Here is a 22,104-nt window from a genome sequence, read left to right as displayed (position 1 = left end):
TCAAGAGGTCATAAAAACCCATCTAAGACTCTCGTGATTCCAGACTATTCCAGGCTCCATTCTTAATGGGTGGGAGGCTTTAAAATCCTCTATATGAGCAGACTGACTCCTTTATAAAGGAGCAAATCCCACAAATATACTTTCACCTGCACAAATGTTAGTGCAATCTTCCCCACGCTCTTTTTCATTGAGTGCCTGGCACCGATAAACCTAAGTAGCACCTCTTTATGATTACAGTCTAACACAAGACGGAATACCACACTCATCTTTCCATTTTAAAACTCTACATTTCTAATGGCAGTATAATAACACACAACAATTGTGTTTAAGGTTATAACTAGGGCTTTGAATCTATCACAGGAAGAATTCACACTAGGAGGTTTCCACTTACTAGGAATAAGAGCTTTAATTTCATAAACGAGAAAAGGAAATCAAATGTGCTACTGACAGATCCTCATGAACTTGCTTTAAGATTATTTACATCATAAACACTTTCACGACATGCTATGGTGTACTGATATCTAACTTCCTTATCAGCATGAAGATGATAAGGAAACATTACACAGCTACTTTGCCTCAATTGATCACTCACCTATTGATGTCTATATTTGATTTAATTCCCACACAGGTATTAGAGACCACTTATTAGCAACCTCTTGGTTCCCAAATACACGGTCTAAAATTCTGCAAACTGCACACACATGAAACAGTGACAAATTGCTTGAGATTTTTCCTTAAACTGAGAAAATAAACCATGAAAAAAAAAGTTACCTTGCACTCGCTATTTAAATTGATTTAAATGAAATAACTTCACTGCTGTCTGCTCTTTACAGTCACTACAGTGCTAACCAATATACCAAAAACATCATAACATAAGGCTGTGCATTACTTGTACAAATCAAAAGTCCACAAATGTCCTATATCAGCCCTTAGAAATGAGTAAATGTAAAAGTTTGGGTAACTTGTAGTTATTGCTGAATTACCAGAGATTTAAAAGAGAGCTGCCCAGTGTACACTGTTGTTTCAGATTTGTCGGCTCCAGTTGTAAATCTGAGTTGTGTTTGTGCACTGTTTCACAAATTGAAGGCTGAAAGATTGAGAGACGGCTACTTAGCATTGGATTCAGACACCTCAGAATGAAAATTTGCCCAGGGTAGGCCACTGCACTTTTATCCTTGAGCAAAGCTCTTCACTCCGACTGCTTCTGTAAGATGCCTGGGTGTTTAAATGGTTACAAACGTAAATTGTTTTGGATAGGAAGGTCATGCAAATTAATACTAGGTGTGGATGCTTGGAAATCATTTCATACAACAGTCAGAAGGCATTTCAGACAGGAATGCATACGTTTGTACAGCACTCATACGCATGACCTTGTCAATATAGTATATGGTTGTGAATATCCAAACAGCTTTAACATTATAATCTAATAAATGATACCAGATCATGAGAAAATGAGTAAAAAAATATGCAAATAAGCAGCAGCTACTGTCATTTAATGCCTGACTTGGTGGGCTCACTGCATCTCCATCACAGTGAGCACACCGAGACCAACATTACATTGTCTTTTGCTGCAGTTGTCATAGAAGGACAGGCTAAAAATGGGTTAATCTTCTAGAAGTGCTTAACCTTCGAAGACAATCATGGCAATACTGGGTTAACGGTAACTCAGAGAAAAGCCTTCTATCGCTCCTACACAAATTTCACAATATTTTTTTCCAGTGCTACTTCATACAGGTAGAAGCCAAACAAACCCAGATTTGATTTCACCACTTGATCTCACCACTTCAGAAAATATTTTGTAAAAGCTTTGTAAAGTTATCTGCAAAATTACACACTGCATAATTTGCTAACAAGGACCGGGTTTCAGCTTTTAACTGATTTTTTAACTGGTATATTTTAACTGTTTTTTTCTGTTTGTGAGCTTCTATCACAAATGAAACAGTATATATATATACGGTCTTACCTGAATATTATTGAAGGTTATATTCCATAGGAGTTTGTCTATTGATAGCCTTGCTCCATCAGATTAAAGCACCTTGCCTGATCCATCACTAAATATCAACATCACATCAGTACACAACTGGCCAACATGGCTGGGATATCAGTTATTGGTTTTGGCTAAGAAAATAATGGGGGCACTCCTACAAAACACAGTTAAAATCCTAGCTCTGTGTTGATACAGACTCTCGTGAGGTGGACTGCGACATACTTGTTAAATAATTCCGTAGCCAGCCACAGATTCTGCTTTGCAGACTGAACAGTTCTTGGCGAACCGGTCACTGATACTTTGAGGGGTGCTGTACAAGATTCAAAGCCCCAGTTGTAACGCCACTAAGAACAAAAGGACCCGTAGCTTGCTTGTGCTGAAAAGCTCCTCACGTGTTCACATCTGAGCAAAAACCACCAGAACTCCTCTTAAAGATCCGACACTCCATGCCTAAGGCAGCGTCATAATGGTGGAGGCTTTTCTGTGTGTCAGCAATAATGCATATTGGAGGCTAGTCCAGTAGTACAGAACAGTGAACCCGCAGTATCGACGCCTCCTTTCCTCTCGATAGCCTCCAGTTTCTAAAGATGGCAATGTAGGAACTGTGCTGCCGGTGTGCTTCAGTCACATCACTGGTTAGCTTATTCCTCCATTTTGCTTCTCCAGCACTGAAAGTTTCAGAAGTCGGTAGACCAACCTACCCCTCCCTGCCCCCCCATTTTGGGAGGAGCCCCGAAAACAAACGGGCGGTGCCGAGAGTCGCTGGACCAGGCGTCGCCGGCCGCTAGCTCGTCTCGGGCAGCTGCTGTGAGAGAGGCGGCAGGCCCTGGGGGCAGACGGGCAGGCCCCGGCCTCCCTCGCCGCATACCCCCCCCAGCGCGGCTTTCCTGGAGCAGGCGGTGCAAATGTAGTCCTCGTTCTCGGCCATTTCCGCGGAGACGCCCACGCAGACCTGGTGGAACCACTCGTCGCAGCCGCCATCGCACTGGACCCAGTCGACCTGCGCAACGAGAGGCCACAGAGAGGGGGGGCAGTGGTCATTTTGTTTGTAGAGGCAAAAAAATCTAATAAAATTAAAACAGACCTAGAGCCATGGCACATTGTGCGCAGTAAACTCGCGCTTTAAAGGGCTTCAGTTTTAACCAACAAAATCTGATGAACGGATGGTCTGTCTGCAAAAGGGATACTTTGCAGAATGTATGCTTCTGCGCAGGCATGTCAGTGGCTTTGAGGATAGTACACAGTGTACACCCAGCAGTATGGTATTTTTTATAACACAGTCGAGGATAAACCTATACAGTAAGCAGTTATAGTTTTCCCTTTCACAAGTGTCTCTTTTGGGCTCAAAATATCCTTTCGTTAGTTTAATGGGCAATATCGGACATCCCTTTCTCCCTATTATCTGGTCACGTGAAGGTATTCTGGATTGCATTGCTATCTTGAAGATGATATAAGGAGGGTGTATCAGTGTGTTCATGCAGCACAGCAAAGACTATGTGATCTTTTCCACAACACCAGAACAGTGCGCGTGCCTGTCAGGTGTATTTAGTGCATGTTACAAAACAAAAATATTATCAAATTAGAAAACACAACTCCAGAACAATCTTGGATTCTTTGAAGCCAGTTTCAGGTGAGCAACTGCAATTCTTCACCTTGTCTGGGAGTTGATCCCTAATATCACCATTCCAGGGAGTGAAAAGAATAAACTGGCTTCAACGCAGGTGAGGCTAGAAACCTCAGCTTAGGTGTTGTTTAACCAAGGAGATCATTAAAGCTAGCATGAACACTCCATAGCTTGTTCTTTCTTTCTTAATGGATTACTTGCTACCACTTGGTGGCATATCCTAGCGCATAAAGTGTTGTCACAATTTCCAATTATGTCATCACACTTGTTCTACAAATAATGGCGACTGGATCTTATGGATACTGTTCAAAATAAACCATACACACTGATATTCTCAGATTTATTCATCAAACCTCACTTTGGCTTGACTTGCAGTAGGGTCTGACAATCAACAATCTTTTGACAAGTTAACCTACATCGTAACAAGTTTCATCTGGAGTCCTGCTGTTGAGACAGCGCACTTAAAAGAAGCTTTTCTTAAGGACGGTAAAATAATTAACAGAAACTGGAAAAGAGAACTTTATAAATAACTTAAAAAGACAGCTCTTAACTCACTTGAAATCATTTCTTAAACCTGGAAATATCTGTATCAGGAGGTTATTTGTTTTCATAGGAGAGGCTACAGAAGAAAAAGTCAGCAGGAAAAAAACAATCCCTTGAATACTCAATAGACCCAAGATGTTAAATTGTATCTTTTACCTGCACTTAAACAGTTATGTCCTTGAACCCGAGCACTGCACTTTGTCTAGTAAATACTAATCTGCTGTCTGCACTTGTTCAGCTGCGTCTTATTAACAGCTTCCTTTCTTCAAACAAAGCAGCACACAGCTCAGATGGACTTCCTACATGCTATGGTTCTCCTATGAAGAGAGCTTTTGATTTAATCTTTAACAATGCAATGGCGTTGCCTATTGAACACAAACTAAAACAACCAATAGAAGCTGGAACATGTATTTAAGACACGTTATTGTGAAAGTCTGAATTACTTAAAGGTCAACAATTATACTAGATGTGCTCAAAAGGAGCCAAGGTCTTATAGCAAGAATGACCACTTCGTCCATAAACGGAGTATAAGAAATTCCTAAAGGTTGAGCAACAGCTCATTCCAGATATTTAAATCATAAAATAAATATCAATAGTTAAAAACTTGAGATAAAAGCCAGTAGCAGCATCAGATTTAACATTCAAGGAGCCCATAATGGCACCCCATTTCCCAACCACCTTTCAAACAGAAATGAAAAATCAATTTTAAGGGGTTAAATATGGTTTAAAAAAATCCAAAGAATGATAACCTTAAAACAGTGATGCCTAATCTCCATTCAACAAGCCAGAGTCAGACGACAATCTCAGCGCCCCATTACTGTACACAATGCTGTATGGCATATTCCCTGATCAGGTTGGATCGAGCTGACTCAAGTGCACTCATGCTAGCTTCAATGTTTCAGCACCTGAGCTGCAAAAATGGCATCTCTAGTTACTATGTGAACTAGACCAGTTCCACTGATCTTACACCAAGAAGTGAATGGATGTAGCTAGGCAACCACAGTGTAAACATTATCATAATATGCTGTGGTTTACCGTCAAAACATTGTAACGCTATAATCTACTCACAACTACGGATACTAAAACAGTAGCGCAGAAAGTCTTGCCAGCTTGACAGTTCTTACTTTACACCTGATGTACAACTGCACCTAGTCTGTAATATTAAGCTTCACAAACTGGAGAAAACAGAAGCAAGGAGAAATAGCTGATGAGGAAAAGAAGATGCAAAATGATTCTTTTGCGGCCACTGTAGTAGCAGTTATAAGGAAGATGTAAGGATTATTATTAATTCTAATTATTTGTCATAGATATACCTGAAAAGTGTCAATACGTAACTGCACAACTCAAAGAAATGTGTGACTGAATACGTCGATATGTTTTGTTTTAAACTTTAAAAGTGCTAATACAGCATAAAACATAGTACTAATACATTCTCTTACTAAAGGATACTTAATAATAATTCCTTACACTTATATAGCACTTTTCTGGACAGTCCACTAAGAGTGCTTTCCATGTAAGGAGGACACTCCCTCACCACCATCAGTGTGTACCCCCCACCTGAATGATGCGCCACAACACTTAACACACATCAGCTATTAATGGGGAGGAGAACAGAGTGATGAAAACAGTTCAGAGATGGGGATTATTAGGAGGTCATGATTGGTAAAGGCCAGGGGGAAATTTGGCCAGGTCACCAGGGTAACACCCCTACTCTTTTCAAGAAACACCCTGGGATTTTTAATGTCCATAGTCAGGACCTCAGTTATACGTCTCATCTGAAGGATTTTTACAGTATAGTCTCCCCGTCACTATACTGGGGCATTAGGGCACACATAGACCACAGGGTAATCCTATATCCCCTACTGGTCCCACTAACACCTCTTCCAGCAGCAGCTGTAGCAAAAGATGCTTGGACCAAGTATTAAAACGAGTGGCGTGAATACTTAATTATTGTTTTGTTTTTTTATTTGACATTACACTGCCACTACAGGCCAAGTTCCAGGACTATCACTTTCTATAATCTCTCTACCCAGTTCAGGGTCAATTCATGTAGCCTGGAGTCTATCCTGACAAGCATTGGGAGCAAGGAAAAAGATACACCCTGGGTGGGACACCAGTTCATCACAGGGCAGACACAGACACAAATACATGCACACATTTACACCAGGGCCAAATTTACAGGAGCCAATTAACCTACCAGCATGTCTTTGGACTGTAGGAGGAAACTGGAGCACCTGGAGGAAACCCATGCAAACCCAGGGAGAACACGCAAACTCCACACAGATGGTGCCCCAGGAATTGAACCCAGGGCACCAGTGCTATGAGACAGCAATCTTACCCAGTGCACCACTTATGTTTAAGAACTTATGTTCTAAAATACAGAAAAGCAGCAAAAGCAGGACCAATTAGTGTATACACTTGAGATAGCCTGTCCTTTCAAATGAGGTATAATTGCACCGATTTGCAATAAAAACTCTTAATTATTGAGTTACTTATATTATCCTTTGGATCACTGCTCATAAAGCTTGCACTGCTGCTAAAACGTTTCACCAGTGAAAAAACTGCCCCTGCATGTAATTAAATCATTGCACCCCCACCAAAAGCTCTCTCCACTTAAGCATTTCAGATGCATTCCATTCATTCCAACGCTGTCTGGAACAAATCTCTTCAGGCTAAGGTCTCTCATAACAAAGGCCTAAGACATAAGAGAGGTAGGCGGCATCGTGGCGCAGTGGTGACTATTGCTGTCTCACAGCGCTGGGGCCCCGAGTTCAATGCTTGTGGTACTGTCTGTGTGGAGTTTGTATGTTCTCCCTATCCTCACCTGGTTTATGTAGAACTGATATGGTGGCATGGAGGAGTAGTGGTTGGAAGTGCTGTCTGCATTTGCGTGTTCTCCCTGCGTTTGCATGGGTCTCCTCCGGGTGCTCCAGTTTCCCCCCATAGTCCAAAGACATGCTGGTAGGTTAATTGTCTTCTGTAAATTTGGCCCTGGTGTAAATGTGTGCATCTATTTGTCTCTGTGTGTGCCCTGCGATGAACTGGTGTCCCACCCAGGGTATATCTTCTTACTTGCTCCCAGTGCTTCTCAGGATAGACTCCAGGCTACATGAATTGACCCTGTACTTGGTAAGAGATTATAGAAAGTGGAAGTTCTGAAACTTGGCCTGCAGTGGCAGTGTAATGTCAAATAACAAACAAAACAATAATGGATTATATAAGCATTCAACAACAACACTATCCCTACCATGAAGGAGGGACAGATGCTATCATGCCAGAGGGCATGTGGTAGACCCTCAAACCAAGTGGAAGGAGATCCAAGCGGGCAGAGCGGAGGCACTGTGGCTCAGGATCTGCGCCTGTGGCTGGAAGGTTGCCGGTTCAAATCCCGCGGCCAGCAGAGGAACCCTACTCTGTTTGGCCCCTGAGCAAGGCCCTTAACCCCAACGGCTCCAGGGGCGCTGTACAATGGCTGACCCTGTGCTCTGACCCAAAGCTTCTCTCCCTGTCTGTGTGTTTCATGGAGTGTGTGCCTCTCTGTCTGTGTGTGTTCGTGCCCTGTGGTGGACTGTTGTCCTGCCCAGGTGGTACCCTGCCTTATGCCCACTGTGTGCCAGGATAGGCTCCATATATGGATAAGGAAGTTAGAAAAGGGATGGGTTTGATAGCAGGAGTCCACTCACCTTGTCCTTGCAGGGCCGCTGGCAGTTCTTGGCGGCACAGACGGCGTTCTCGTCGTCCGAGTCTTCGGCGCCGGACCAGTCGTACTTCGAGGGGATGTCCAGCACTTTCTTCTCCCGCTTCTTCTCTGGGCTCTCCCTGGCCGCTTCTGCCTTGGCGGCGACCTTCTCCTTCCTCTTCTTCTCCTTCTCCTCCTTCGCCAGCCGCTTGGCCAGCTGCTTCAGCTCCTTGGACTTCTCCGGGCTCAGCTTCAGCTTCTTCTTCTTGGGCTTGCCCTCTGCCTTCTTCTGCTCCTTGGACTTGATCCGCCCCTCGCTGGCCAGCAGCAGCTGCTCCGCCTTCTCCAGCCTCCTCTTCCTCTTCTTCTCCGGGTCCTTAGCCTTGAGTTTCACCGGCTTCTCCACCAGACCTTCGTCCTGCTGCGGGGACGAACCACATAAGGTGAACGGGACGGCAAAGAAAATGGGGAACGAGAAGGAAAGCTACTCATTTAAAGAGAGGCTTTACAATCCCTCGCACAGAAAGGCTGAGCAACAGATTAGTTGCATTTCTGCACATCACAGATGTGGGATGCGCTTTGTAATCTCTGAAAATGCTCTCTTATCAAATTCCCCCTTACATTTAAATTACTTCAGCAATCTTGGACATTTAATGTAATTTTTTCCCACAGTTTCAAATGAGTACTATACCACCACGTCACTTTGTGGATAAAAAAAGCCAGCAGCTATATCACCCTACAACTCACAACTGGTAGCCCCACTAAAGCTCAGCAGTTGTGAGCCTGGCCAGTACCTGGATGGGAGACCTCCTGGGGAAAACCTAAGGTTGCTGCTAAGGTGTCAGTGGTGCCAGTAGGGGGTGCTCACCCTGTTGTCTGTATGGGTCGTAATGCCTGTAAAAAGGCGCCGTCTTTCAGATGAGACGTAAAACCAAGGTTCTGACTCTCTGTGGTCATTAAAAATCCCCGGGTGTCCTTGAAAAGAGTGTCCTGGCCAAATTTCCCAATGGCCTTTACCAATCATGGCCTCCTTATCATACCCATCAATGAACTGGCTACATCACTCTGTTCTCCTTCCCACTAAGAGCTGGTGTATGGGGAGCGTACTGACGCACTTTGACTGCTGTCGCAATCTCCAGGTAGTACATTGGTAGTGGGATTCCCCATTACTTATAAACAACTTTGGGTGGAGTGCCCAGGAAAAGCACTACATAAGTGTTAGGAATTATTATTATAATACAAAATCCCGATCTCTACATCGACTGGCCCGCGTCAGTATTGCTAGGCAGGGCAGAGTTACCTCCATGACCTGCAGGAAGCGCTCCTCCGAAGGCGGGTGCGTGGCCTGCAGGATCCTCCAGATGTGCTGGGTCTCGTCCAGGGAGACCTCCAGCAGGTCGCCCACCATCATCAGCTCCTCCAGCTGGGCTTTGGCAGGGGGGGACAGCTCCAGCACCGGCGGCTCCAGGCTGCGCGGCACCAGGGGGGTCTTCCTGGGCTGTTTCCGGGGGGTGCTGCTACCTGCTGGGGGGCCACACGCCGGGATCATTTATCGCTCGCTTTGAACCGCAGTAGAAAACCCCCTGCGATCCCCTGTACTAACAGCAGACCTGGTTCTCCACCAGCGAGAAATTTAAGAGAGCTTTATTTTAAGCTCCCACAGTGGTGGAGGGGAAAGGACGGATACAGTTTTATAAAAGACTTTATAAAAAGTCTTTACAGGCGTCTGACTTTCATAAATCCATCTAAAGACTACATGACAGGCCTGATTTTGTAGCCTGATTCTTACTTGTGTCACTGAAACTCAATCACAGAATAAGACTTTGATATTTTTGACTCCCCTGTAGGAATGAGAGAGAGAGAGAGGGGTGTTGAGCCTTACTCTGCGTGCAGGACTTGGAGGCGGAGGAGTAGGCGTGCTCGGCGCAGAAGGAGGGCGTGACCGGCCACATGTGGCTGACGACCTCCTCCGATTTGACAGGGATCTCCTCGTCGCAGAACAGGTTGGGCTCCAGAGCGCTGAACGGCTTCATGCTTCCAGGATCCTGAAAGGCAAAATACATCACAGTCCATTGCGTCTCGCATGCAGGGGTTATACAGCAAAACTGTCCAATTCTGGCCGCTGTGTTTGCAGATTTTCTAAGGTCTAGCAGCAGCTCCTGAAGACCTGGGAGAAGCTGTTAAATTGATCAATTTCCTCCATTAACCCGCTGGTTTAGCTTTTTCAGATCTTGTTTGGAATGAAAACGTACAGATACACCAGCCCTACTGGACACCCCTGGTTTAATATAACCTTGTCTAGTCACAAATTGCACAATCGGGAAGGACAATGAACAGGTAGCCCCCACATTCCAAGTAAAAGAATGATGCCTCTGAAACTTCTCTGAACAGCTCCAGGAATTTAATGTTGCTGTAGTAACATAATGATACTCATCTTTCCTCTTTGTCTGCAACTATATAATGAAATAAAAAATGCTCCACCTGGGCATTTTTTATAATATTATATTATAAAAAATGTGTCTATAATATTAACGTTTTACTTGAAATAATCTACACCCAAAACATTTATGTCAGTGTGCATAATGAAGGAAATCAGGGCAAAACATTGGTCATATTTTAAATCACTTAAACTTCAATTTAAAGTCAGTCCTTTAAGTCTCAACCTATTTTAATGCTTGCTTAAAACCGAAATAATCTTACTTTTCCCCCTGAATGCTAGATGTATACACTTAATGATGTTAAATGTAAACCTTCCCAGGTGGTGGTCTAAACTGGCACTTAATAACAAAATATCTCAGGTAGACTCAGCTAGGAGAAACAAATTTAAGACAAATGAAGCAGAATCCGAATTTGTTGATGAGGAGTACTCCACTGAGTTTTATGTAACCAGATGTTTTTTTTTGTGTGAGGTCTCACTGAAGAAGATATAAAAACCAGCTCAAAATCCCACAGAGGAAGGTTGAGGCTTCTCCAAAAAGTTGCAGGTTGGGCTCTTTTGAGTAATAAAAAACAAAATTCAAAAAGCACGGTGATGTTTATATTCTAAAATTCGAAACATAAATTCATTAACTTGGTTTGACGTTGTAATTCATTCAAGAAGTACTGAGCCCAGTTTTGTTTTTTGGGGGTGGAATGTAACGAATGTAATGAGAAGTTCATGGTTAGCTTACCCTATCTTACACTGTAACCAATCTAAGAACTGACAGAAGGGGATGGAAAACTCCAGGCCTGCCTGAGTGTCACCTGGTTTCATGGCAACGCTGATCTTCATAAAACTAATTCTTGGGATACAAAACACTAGCGCCTGTTTTTTAGCTCTTAATCAAAAAGTACCTGTAAGATGTGAAGGACTCCTGCCCTCAAGCACTGGAGTTCCCCATTCCTGATCTACAGCGACAGACAGGCAGGGAACAAAATAATTACAGGACTATTAAGGATGGCGCACAAGCTGAACCTCTTCAGTTCTGTCACACGAAACGGTCCGGTCCCTCTTCGGTGCCAAACAAATTACACAGCAGGCGAGTTGACCCGGTTAAAAAAATCTTAATTTCTGAAACTATCTCAATGGAAGCTACTGAACAAAGACAGTTATTTATTTGTTTTTCATGGCTGGAAACGTCAGACTAGAGGGCACGTTTAACTGAGTGGAGTTCACATTCATGCTCAGGTGAAGCAAAAGTTTCCACAACTTTAAAAAAGGCAGGTCAACAGTATCCATGGCACCTGATGCCTAGGGGCTGTGAAGATAAAAGCCAAACCAAACCCCACCCTTGGGATCGAACTGAGTCAAGGCTATAATCTGTAGGACGGAGATCGGCAAGCCTGGTCCCAAAAGGTCTCATCTCTTAATTGCACCTATCGGTTTTCATAATGGAACAAATACCAATAAAGCATTGTATCCTGGGTTTAAACTGGTGGAGATTTAAAGTGATCTAACTACAATTAGAACTGTGGCTCTCCAAGGGCCTCAAAGGTTCAATCTGAAAGGAGGTCAATGGCAAATTTTAAACGGCAAGGTACAATCAAACAGGCAATGTTATTATAGTCCTACGGTTTTCTGCAAATCTATATCAGATGTAAACTGAAATATATATAGTATGTCAACTATATATATGTAACTGACCATCTTCCACATGCTGTTAACCAAATGACAGGTGAAAACAAAACATGTTCGTGTGACTTGTTAAAAAGTTAAATCTCTCATTTGCAAAAGAACTAGAATAGTACAGTACATATGAATACTCAAGTTAACTACTAAATAGTTAGTACCGGACAAACGAATACAAACAACCATTTCTAACTATTTCATCCAGGGTCAAGGGGGACTCTTAGCAAGCCACTATCCCAGCAAGCAATGGGCCAAAGGCAGGATACACCCTGGACGGGACAGCAGTCCATCACAGGGCACACACACATCTAGCGTCAATTCTCCCAGAGGCCAACTAACCTACCAACATGTCTTGGGTCTGTGGAAGGAAACTGGAAAACCCAGCATTAACCCACATGAACACGAGGAGAACATACAAACTCCACACAGACAGCACCCCTGTCCAGAATTGAACCCAGGACCCCAGAGCTGCGAGGCAGCAGTGCTAACCACTACGCAGCCCAGTAAAAAATAAACATGAAAACTTAATTTCAGGATAAAAAATTGTCCTGTTTCCAACATTACAGTTCATGTTAAATGCTTTGTCTGAAAAGCATTTTACAATTGTCCCTTAATTATCTCCACAGCTACCAATGCTGACCTAAAGAGACCCCAGGCACCTTCAAGTATTTCAAAACAGGTCACCCTATAATCAAGTTCATCCAGAAAAAAAAACATTCTCTTACTCCGTTTAACAGATGTGCACATTTAATGACATTAGTGACGGAGGACATAATGATGTAGAAAGAGTTACAGAAAACTGAAATCCCAAGAGTAGATGAATTAAGATTATGTGTGTTCCTTCAGGTCAGCGTTTGCCCAATCAGTTTGCCTTCAGACATTAACAGGAAATTTAGGAATTTAGGAAAAATCATATACATCTGAGGGGAAAAAAAAAATATTATTTATAAATTATATTGTTTAGATTTGGAGCAATCAAAGCGCCCTGTAGTACAGTCGATGTATACATTCGACACGGGTGACACTCTCTGAGACCAGTGAACTGTGTATGGTGTGAGTCTGTCGTGTTTGATGGACATAAAAATAGAATGCCTGACAGTCACTGAGCGAAGAGTTTCATGTTTCCTCCATGACATCGATTCCTGCCAGGATAAAGCATAGTGCATATGCACTTTGATGCATTGGTGACAAATGCAGCTCTCACTGACAGCAGATGACTTCAGTCCAAAAGATCGGGTCTTCTGCAGTGGCAGTTTGCCACACCGTCTACGTTTCAGAAGGGGTGACCCCATTAGGGTAACTGCCTCAGTGCATAAGCCATGGTACACACACTCAGATCATCTAAGCAAGCTTGGTTTATGATGGTTACATGCTCGGGCGTGCACGTCGACCTGATGGGATTTGATTGACGTTCTTGTGAAAGAATGGCACCACACCCTTCCGATAGAACTCCAAACACTGGTCAACTCTATGCCATGGTGTTTAAGGACCTTTTTGGTTGCAGGAGTTGGCCAAGCACCCTATTAAGCGACTTTAATTAATTGCTTACACTTATATAGCGCTTTTCCGGACACTCCACTCAAAGCGCTTTACAGGTAACGGGGACTCCCCTCCACCAGCACCACCAATGTGCAGCCCCACCTGGATGATGCGATGGGAGCCATAGTGCGCACAGTACTCTCACCACACATTAGCTATCAGTAACGAAGCCAATTCATAGATAAGGATTATTAGGAAGCCATGATTGATAAAGGCTAATGGGAAATTTGGCCAGGATGGAAATTTGGAATTTTTAATGACCACAGAGTCAGGACCTCGGTTTTACGTCTCATCCAAAGGACGGCGCCTGTTTACAGTCTAGTGTCCCCATCACCATACTGGGGCATTAGGATCCACATAGACCGCAGGGTGAGCGCCCCCTGCTGGCCTCGCTAACACCTCTTCCAGTAGCAACCTTAGTTTTTCCCAGGGGGTCTCCAATCCAGGTACTGACCAGGCTCACACCTGCTGAGCTTCAGTGGGGCTGCCAGCTGTGAGCTGTGAGCTCCAGAGTGATATGGCTGCTGGCTTTCCATTTTTTTTTGGTACCTCCAGCAATACGGCTTCCTGATTTGTTCAAATGAGTGTGCGCCTCGGCCAGAACCGTGACAAATAAGGTTCACGGGCAGGCTAAGAGCGACCAAATCGGTTGAGTGCCGTCAAATCACCTTCAAATCGTAGCCGTACGTTTCCCGTATGTCTTCGTCGGAGTCGGTCTCTTCGTCGTCGTAATCTACAGACTGCCGCGGTGAGGTGGACAACCCCCCCATCACCCTGCTGAAGCCGGCCTGCTGGAAGGTCTGGATGTGTCCCTGGGGAGGTACCACGTAAACAACACGGTTATTCGAAGGGCTCGATCCCAGGAGGCGAAAATAACAACAAAAAAAACCCAGCCCTGCACCGAGCAGATTGGAGCCAGTACAGTAGCTGGCTTGAAGCTAATAAGAACGGCCGATTATCGGAATCTTTCCGGAGCTGAGGGATAAGCAGACTTCCTCGTGAACAAGGGAAAAAAAAAGAGATCGTACAATTGACCAAACAAAAACCCACTGAATAAATTAAAATTTCGCTTGGGTAAGGATGAATAGCTCAACCGGATTAACTAGACGTAGGTCATGTGGGCCAACTTGCATTTCCGCTCACCACTGCTCACCCGATTGCTGACCTAATCAAGTGCAGGGGTTACTGCGGCATATGCCTCAGGAGTACTGGTATGTGCCGAGTGCTCTGGCTCAGTGCTGCCATGGCAAGCTTACAATAACGCACTCCGTTCTCACCCAACAGAGGTAACCGTTTACACGGCTAGGTGGACTAGAGCTATGAGGGTAAATTCGCCAACTCAAAAAACTGAGCAGCTCCCACAGCTCGAAACCCCAGAGCTCCAACGATCGCCTGCTAATGCATCTGGGAAGAGAGTCTCACCTGGAGGTCTGGGTTGGCAGCTGCCTTCTGCAGCTCGGCGTTGATGATCTTCTCCGTCTTCTCCCGAGCCGCCTGCTCCACCATCCGCTGGCTCAGCACGGAGAGCTTGGCCAGGGCCGACGAGAGCTCCTCGGTGGCCAGCGCCTGGCGGGCCCGGTCCTGCCAGCCCATGGCCCGCTCCGTCAGGCACTGCAGGGCCTCGCCCTCGGGCAGCCGCACCGGCAGCTTCTGCAGGGACACCAGCAGCGAGAGGATGGTCTCCAGCCGGGGCCGGCGGGACCGCTGGCAGAGGGGGCACAGGAACTTCACCTCCTTGCTCTGCCAGCCCAGGCCTTTCTTCTGGGAGCCCGTCTTGGGCAGGGGGACGCAGGCGCTGTGGAACCAGTCCTTGCACAGCTCGCACTGCAGCATGAAGCCGCTGGCCGTCTTGCGGCACAGGCAGAACTTCACCTCCTCGATGCGGTCCGCCATGGCCATCTTGGCCAGGTTGGCCGCCCGCAGGGAGTGCATGGCCTCGATTTCTTTTTGCTCCTTGGTTTTGAAGGCGGCCACCTGAAAAGGGGAAGGGGGGGATAACGCCAAGCGTGAGAAGGGAGTTGCAGCGTACGGCGATAAAAATTACGAATCCCAACGGGCGCGCATGGGTCTCCGAACCCAAAAGAAGACACCTCAGTACTTTGAAGACCAGAAACAAGCAGACAAAGAAAATACTGAACCCAACAGCAAACCTATGGCCAGCAGCCATATCACCCTGCAACTCACAACTGGCAGCCCCACTGAAGCTCAGCAGGTGTGAGCCTGGTCAGTACCTGGATGGGAGACCTCCTGGGAAAAACTAAGGTTGCTACTGGAAGAGGTGTTAGCGAGGCCAGCAGGGGGCGCTCACCCTGCGGTCTATGTGGGTCCTAATGCCCCAGTATGGTGATGGGAACACTAGACTGTGAACAGGCGCCGTCCTTTGGATGAGACGTAAAACCGAGGTCCTGACTCTGTGGTCATTAAAAATCCCAAATTTCCGTCCTGGCCAAATTTCCCATTAGCCTTTATCAATCATGGCTTCCTAATAATCCTTATCTATGAATAGGCTTCATTACTCTGCTCTGCTCCCCACTGATAGCTAATGTGTGGTGAGAGTACTGTGCGCACTATGGCTCCCATCGCATCATCCAGGTGGGGCTGCACATTGGTGGTGGTGGTGGAGGGGAGTCCCCGTTACCTGTAAAGCGCTTTGAGTGGAGTGTCCAGAAAAGCACTGTATAAGTGTAAGCAATTATTATAATTATTATTAAACCTAAATGAGCAAATAAGCAAATTTAAAAGCCAGTGAGAGAAGCAGTAAGGATGGCTCTTCAGAGGCCATTAGATGCTTATTAAACCAAGAGTCTTTGCGGCGACTGGGCTTACCACGGTAGCAGGATCCCTGGCCTCCTCTGTTCCTTCATCCAGATCACTCAGGCCTTCCAGGTCGAGCTCCCTCTCCTTCTCCAGCAGCTCCTTGGCTCTCTTGCGCTTGCTCTTGCTGTTCCCATACACTCCGATATCCTGACGGGGGCTCAGCACCTGCGTGGATCATAAAGCACCTGAAACCCTCCCGTTTCACTGTTCGGCTCTGATCTGCGCATTCAAGGTCACAGTGTCAGCTCGCTGCCCGTTTCGCACAAACGTGTGTCCATTTCCGTGAGCTGTTCAAAGGGGACCCGCAAAGGGTATTTTTTATATTTTGGGGTTAAAAACAAATCAGCATTGAACAATGCATTTCAGACTGCAATGAAAGTAAAATGTACACAGTCATTTGCAAAACCTAAGATGAGATAAGATGAAATTTACAGGTATGTGCAATGCCATATTCTGCGGTTCAGAATGAGTCAACAAAACTTCCGCTGAGGTGTAGAGGCTTTATTGCACTGTAAACAAGCAGGCTTGTGAATACATCTCTTTTAATCCAAACAGAAATACTGTTCTCGACTTTTCCCAACAAATACTACTTGTTAGCTCTGCATGCAGATCACATTGGAACATTTCTGAGGTGAAATGTCTGCTGTACAACCTGTACATCACGTTACATTGTTACATTAGTCAGTACGGTTACTAGTGAGCAGGAAGGGCTGCTTCACATCGCAAGTTGTGCGAGTTAGGACAACATGGCGACTTTCACAAAGCTCTCGCTTTTGTGCTTAATTTGAAATTTGTCAATTTTGTCTAGAAAAATTAACAAAAAAATTTGATTTAATAACCCGTCTGAGAAATTGGGACTGCAGTTCCCCTTTAATACTAGTCGAAGTCCCAGAAACCTACAAGTGGTGGTGACACGAAAGACCCCCTTTGTTCTTCCTAGCTATAGACTGGTGTTAAATAGAATAGGGGCTCCAAATCTGAAAATTTAAAAACGTTGGTTTTATAAATATCAAAACAAGTTCATTGGAATTCTCCGAGAGACACTCAAAAACTCAACTCAAAAACCCTTCCGCCACGAGCTTATTCTTCCAGAAGACCGTTTCCTTGAGGAAAGAGCTGTGGCGGCTCAGTCTATCCTGTCTAGAGCAACAACACTGTAGACAGGACGCCAAAAGCACACAGGAGCATTTAAAAAACATGCTGGATAAAATGGTGTTGCCGAAATAATAACTAAATTAGATATACGGCGCAATGAATTACTTAACTGTGAAATTCTCTGGGATAGTCTGACAAAATAAATTGAATATTGTGTTTCAGTTTTCATATGCTATTAAAACATTTCTGAAACAATTGAAACCCCCAAAATTCCAATTGCAAAAATGCATAACATCAAGCACCATAGGGATATATTTATGTATAGAACCATGAAAACTCCATGAGTACTTTTTTCCCCCGTTTATGAACAAACGTACGATCCTTAAGAGGATCAACATAAGCTCTTTTGCCCATCTTTTGTCCGGGGTAGATGCAGTGCCAGATTTCCCATGAGGCCTAAGGCCTATGAAATTTTGAGGGCCTACAAAGGAGGGAAACTAGTGACTAACGAAAAACGACCTGAAACAACATGCTTGCGATCGACTCGAGGTGCTCCAAATCGACAGTCATATGCTATCCAGCGGCTGTTCTAGAAACTAGAAGTATCACGTGGTTTTAGCATTAGAATAGTGTACAGTCAATCGAGGTAATTCAACTGAAAGAAATGCAGTCTGGAGAAGCAATTCCTCATGAACTTTTACCCGCAGCACCACAGAAAGTATCCTCACTAGTTCCAATCAATGTGTGGTACAGCAGTACAGTACAGTACTACAAAGGATTGTGGCAACAGCAAAGAGGATCATAGGATGCGATTTACCATCAACCGGTGAGATTCACACCATCCTCTGTCTCAATAAAGCCCAATTCATCAATCAGGGTCCCAGCCATCCCAGACACAGACTGTTCTCCCCCTGCACTCTAGCAAGCGGTACCAAACTATTAAAGCACAGACCACTAGACTCAAGACCAGCTTCTACCCTACTGCAGTACGCATCCCCAACAACAGCTAACTGCAGGGCAGTTTTTACAGTCCACCCTTTTTTTCCTCCCCTCGGTCTCACTACTATATATTTATTTTTCCACAATATATTTGTTGTTCCCGTTGTCTACATTGTGTGGTGCTGTCTGTTGTACTGTGTATGTCCGGAGAGATCAGCGTGATTAAGAATTCCAATGCATGGGTACATATGGCAATAAAACTACTCTACTACTCAGGAACAAGTAATAGGTTTATTCCATGCTGAAAAGAGAAGAAAGAAAACACAATGTTTCAGCTGTGGAGCCTTCTTCTCTTTTCAGCATGGAATCAACCTATTACTCGTTCCTTTGTAGCCTACGCATGCTGACACAGCTACCCACCTGAACTACTTACTCAACGACGTGGCGATGCGTTAAGCATTTCACACGAACGCAACGTTTACCCGCGCCTGAGCTCCGGCCTACCTGCAGGAGGTTGTAGGTGGAGTTCTTCTTGAGGAAGGTCCGCGCGGTCCTCTCTCTCCAGGCGCGGGCGGCGGCCACCTGAGACTCCACCTGCGGCAGGGCGTCCAGGCGCACGGGGATGGACCGGCCTCGCGCCAGCAGGCTCTCCAGCTGCTCCAGGTAGGCGTAGTTGCTCCCGTTCTGCAAATCGGCAGCGGGACGTGAGAACGGAACCGTGCAGAAGCAACCAGCCCGAGAGGAACAGATCATGCGTGAATATCGCAGTACGGCACAGGATGAACATAAGAGGTCATTTGGCCTGATGTGCCTTTTTTGATAGTAGCTAATTGATCCAAAGATCTTTTGCATTTTTATGTTCTCTTTCAGCCATTTCTTGAAAAAAGCATTGGAATCAACATTGCCAGATTAGTTTGTCCCATCCTATCTCACCTGTTTGCGTAAAGGGCTTTGTATCACCCTGCAACTCACAACTGGCAGCCCCACTGAAGCTCAGCAGGTGTGAGCCTGGCCAGTACCTGGGATGGGAGACCTCCTGGGAAAAACTAAGGTTGCTGCTGGAAGAGGTGTTAGTGGGACCAGTAGGGGGCGCTCACCCTGCAGGCTGTGTGGGTCCTAATGCCCCATTTCATTGATGGGGACACTATACTCTAAAAAGGCACCGTCCTTTGGATGAGACGTAAAACTGAGGTCCTGACACTCTGTGGTCATTAAAAATCCCAGGGCGTTTCTCGTAAAGAGTGGGGGTGTAACCCCGGCATCCGGACCAAATTTCCCCCCTGGCCTTTACCAATCACAGTCTAATAATCCCCATCTCTGAATTGGCTTCATCACTCTGTTCTCCTCCCCACTGACAGCTGATGTGTGGGGAGGGTTCTGGTGCACTATGGCTGCCGTCACATCATCCAGGTGGGGGCTACACACCGGTGGTGGTGGAGGGGCGTCCCCATTACCTGTAAAGCGCTTTGAGTGGAGTGTCCAGGAAAGCGCTATATAAATGTAAGGAATCCTTAATTATTATTGTTGTTAAGTGGTTTTAAATACACCTTCACATAGTTCACACTTATGTCCTCTGGTCTGTGTTTCACTATTCATGCTGAAGACGTTTGCAAGAAGCTCTGAAGAAATTTGCAGGGTTGAACAATGCATTTTAGGATTCTGAATACTTGTATCAGATCCCCTTGAAGTCTACCACGTTCAAGACTAAAAAGGTTCAGTCTTCTTATGAGTTTCAGTGGGCTGCCAGTTGGGAGCTGCAGGGCGATACAGCTGCTGGCTAGGTCTGCTGACTTACACGAAGTTACTATTCCTAGAACATGCAGCACAAGGGACCTGAAGTCACACGAGCCCCAGGAAAGTCAAGTCTCGTGGGGAAACACACACATATATGCCAAAAAGGCAAACGGAAAGAGGTCAAAGCAAAATGATTCTCTCCGTAAATCACTTAAAAATTCCAGTACACCAAACAGTTCCCAAGCCATTACATCTGGACTCGGGGCAACCGCACTGAACCACCAATTTCCTGAATAAGCGTGATAACGGAAAAGCAACAACGATTTTGGGGAGCAGCGTTTTTCAGTACAGTGTGGAGGGCAGACAGCTGCTACTCTCACCTGGATGGCTTCCACCTTGGCACTCCACTCCTTGGCTTTCTGCAGGGCCTCTCTCAGAGCCAGGACATTGGGGAGGTAGGCTGGAATGTTTTTTGCTTCCATCACTATGCTCTCCAGCGTGGACAGACTGTGGCGCGGTCTATAGGGAAAAAAAAACAAAGGAACTAAAAGCTATGCGTTTCTGTCTAAACAGAATGATATTAAAAATATCCCCATATCACTCTTGCTTGGCGATGTCCTGCATTTCAGATATTCCGAACACCAACTGGGCTTTGTAAAATCAAATTATTATTCAGTAACAATGTGTCCTTTGATTTCAGCCATATCAGTATGCATATTCACACAATCCTGGCAGTCTTCCTCTTTATACCATTAAACTCAATTCTTAGGAATTTGAAAATTACCAAGGAAAAGGACAGTGCTAGAATACTCACATGGTAAGAACTGATTTAGGAGAGGAACAATATTGAGGAATTCAAGAAAAACGTCAAAGAAACATGGAATAAAATGTACATATTTTGTTGAATTTTTCACAACTCACTTTTCTTCTTTTTACTAGTTGAACTCTTTTAATTACCCACTTTATGATGCCACCTTTTTTATTGCTACTTTTGACCAAGTCCCTTATATTGGTGTATAAAGAAGGATTACAGTACAGGCATAATTAGCTTACACAGAGGTCACCCATGGCATGACTATATTAAGCTGTTAGTGGTGGGTCTAGAATCCAAACCACATTTAATCAAACCACCAGTGTTTGCAGTGAGAGTACCACCTGGAGGCAGACTGGAGAACTGCAGAAAGTGTCAGGAAAAGCGTTCAGGTTAAGAGGCAGATTTCTAAGCTGAGAGCACTGGAGGTTGGATATAATAAATGAAACAAGCACCACACATGACTGCTTTATGTTCACTCAGACTCCCTTTATACCTCACTAGGGCCCACAGGAAACTCTAATAACATTCAGAGGTGAAAATGTGCGAAAAATTCAGAATACTGGAAAGAGGGCAAACACTTTTTAACAGCACGCAATATACTCAAAAAATCTCATCAGCAACTGTATGATTTGTGACAAGCCTCACGATTCACGTGCAACAGCAGTTCGAGCTGAGACACTAACTTCAGTAATGAAATACTGTGCAAGAGCCCATCACCCTGAATTGGATGAATGAGAACATAGGTAGAAAAAATGGTCGTCAAGGTAAACGCCAGAAGGGCACAGAGCCTCAGGTAGGCCATCGCCATTCTACAAGAAGCACATGGGCGCAGCTGGTTCAGAACTGTAGCAGAAGACAGGCTTTTCTGGCTAGAAGAGTACTGCTACTTGCCAGCAGCCATATCACCCTACAATTCACAAATGACAACCCACTGATGTCAAGCAGATGTGAGCTTGATCAGAACCTGGATCAGAGACCTCCTGGGAAAAACTAAGGATGCTGCTGGAAGTGGTGTTAGTGGGGCCAGTAGGGGGTGCTCACCCTGTGGTCTGTCTGGATGCTAATGCCCCAGTATAGCGATGGGGACACTATACTGTAAAAAAGGCGCCATCCTTCGGATGAGACGAAAAACTGAGGTCCTGATCCTCTGTGGTCATAAAAAAAAATCCCAGCGCGTTTCTCGCAAGGTTTAGGAGTGTTACCCCGGCGTCCTGGCCAAATTTCC

At 45.1% G+C, this 22,104-nt stretch overlaps 1 protein-coding gene across 4 annotated transcripts in view; it reads right to left on the bottom strand.

Moving 5' to 3' along the window:
- Window positions 1-387: 387 nt before the first annotated feature.
- The window catches only part of kdm5a (lysine demethylase 5A), a 47,340-nt gene continuing 25,623 nt past the window's right edge, over window positions 388-22,104 (bottom strand). Inside the window, exons 20-29 of one of the 4 annotated variants that reach the window (XM_069192049.1) lie at window positions 20,446-20,584; window positions 18,836-19,015; window positions 16,307-16,462; window positions 14,903-15,454; window positions 14,149-14,292; window positions 11,167-11,220; window positions 9,716-9,878; window positions 9,134-9,357; window positions 7,838-8,254; window positions 388-2,987 (exon numbers count right to left, since the gene is read on the bottom strand). In XM_069192049.1, coding sequence (XP_069048150.1) covers window positions 2,772-2,987; window positions 7,838-8,254; window positions 9,134-9,357; window positions 9,716-9,878; window positions 11,167-11,220; window positions 14,149-14,292; window positions 14,903-15,454; window positions 16,307-16,462; window positions 18,836-19,015; window positions 20,446-20,584 — 2,245 coding nt within the window. In that variant the 3' untranslated portion in view covers window positions 388-2,771. The remainder of the gene's footprint in view (window positions 2,988-7,837; window positions 8,255-9,133; window positions 9,358-9,715; window positions 9,879-11,166; window positions 11,221-14,148; window positions 14,293-14,902; window positions 15,455-16,306; window positions 16,463-18,835; window positions 19,016-20,445; window positions 20,585-22,104) is intronic. The other 3 variants (XM_069192050.1, XM_069192051.1, XM_069192052.1) reach the window with 3 other exon arrangements.

Source organism: Lepisosteus oculatus, chromosome 7 (assembly GCF_040954835.1).
Source record: "Lepisosteus oculatus isolate fLepOcu1 chromosome 7, fLepOcu1.hap2, whole genome shotgun sequence".
In the NCBI taxonomy this organism is placed as follows: Eukaryota; Metazoa; Chordata; class Actinopteri; order Semionotiformes; family Lepisosteidae; genus Lepisosteus; species Lepisosteus oculatus.
The sequence above is the reverse complement of the archived record's forward strand: the minus strand, read 5'-3'. Positions and strand labels throughout refer to the sequence as shown.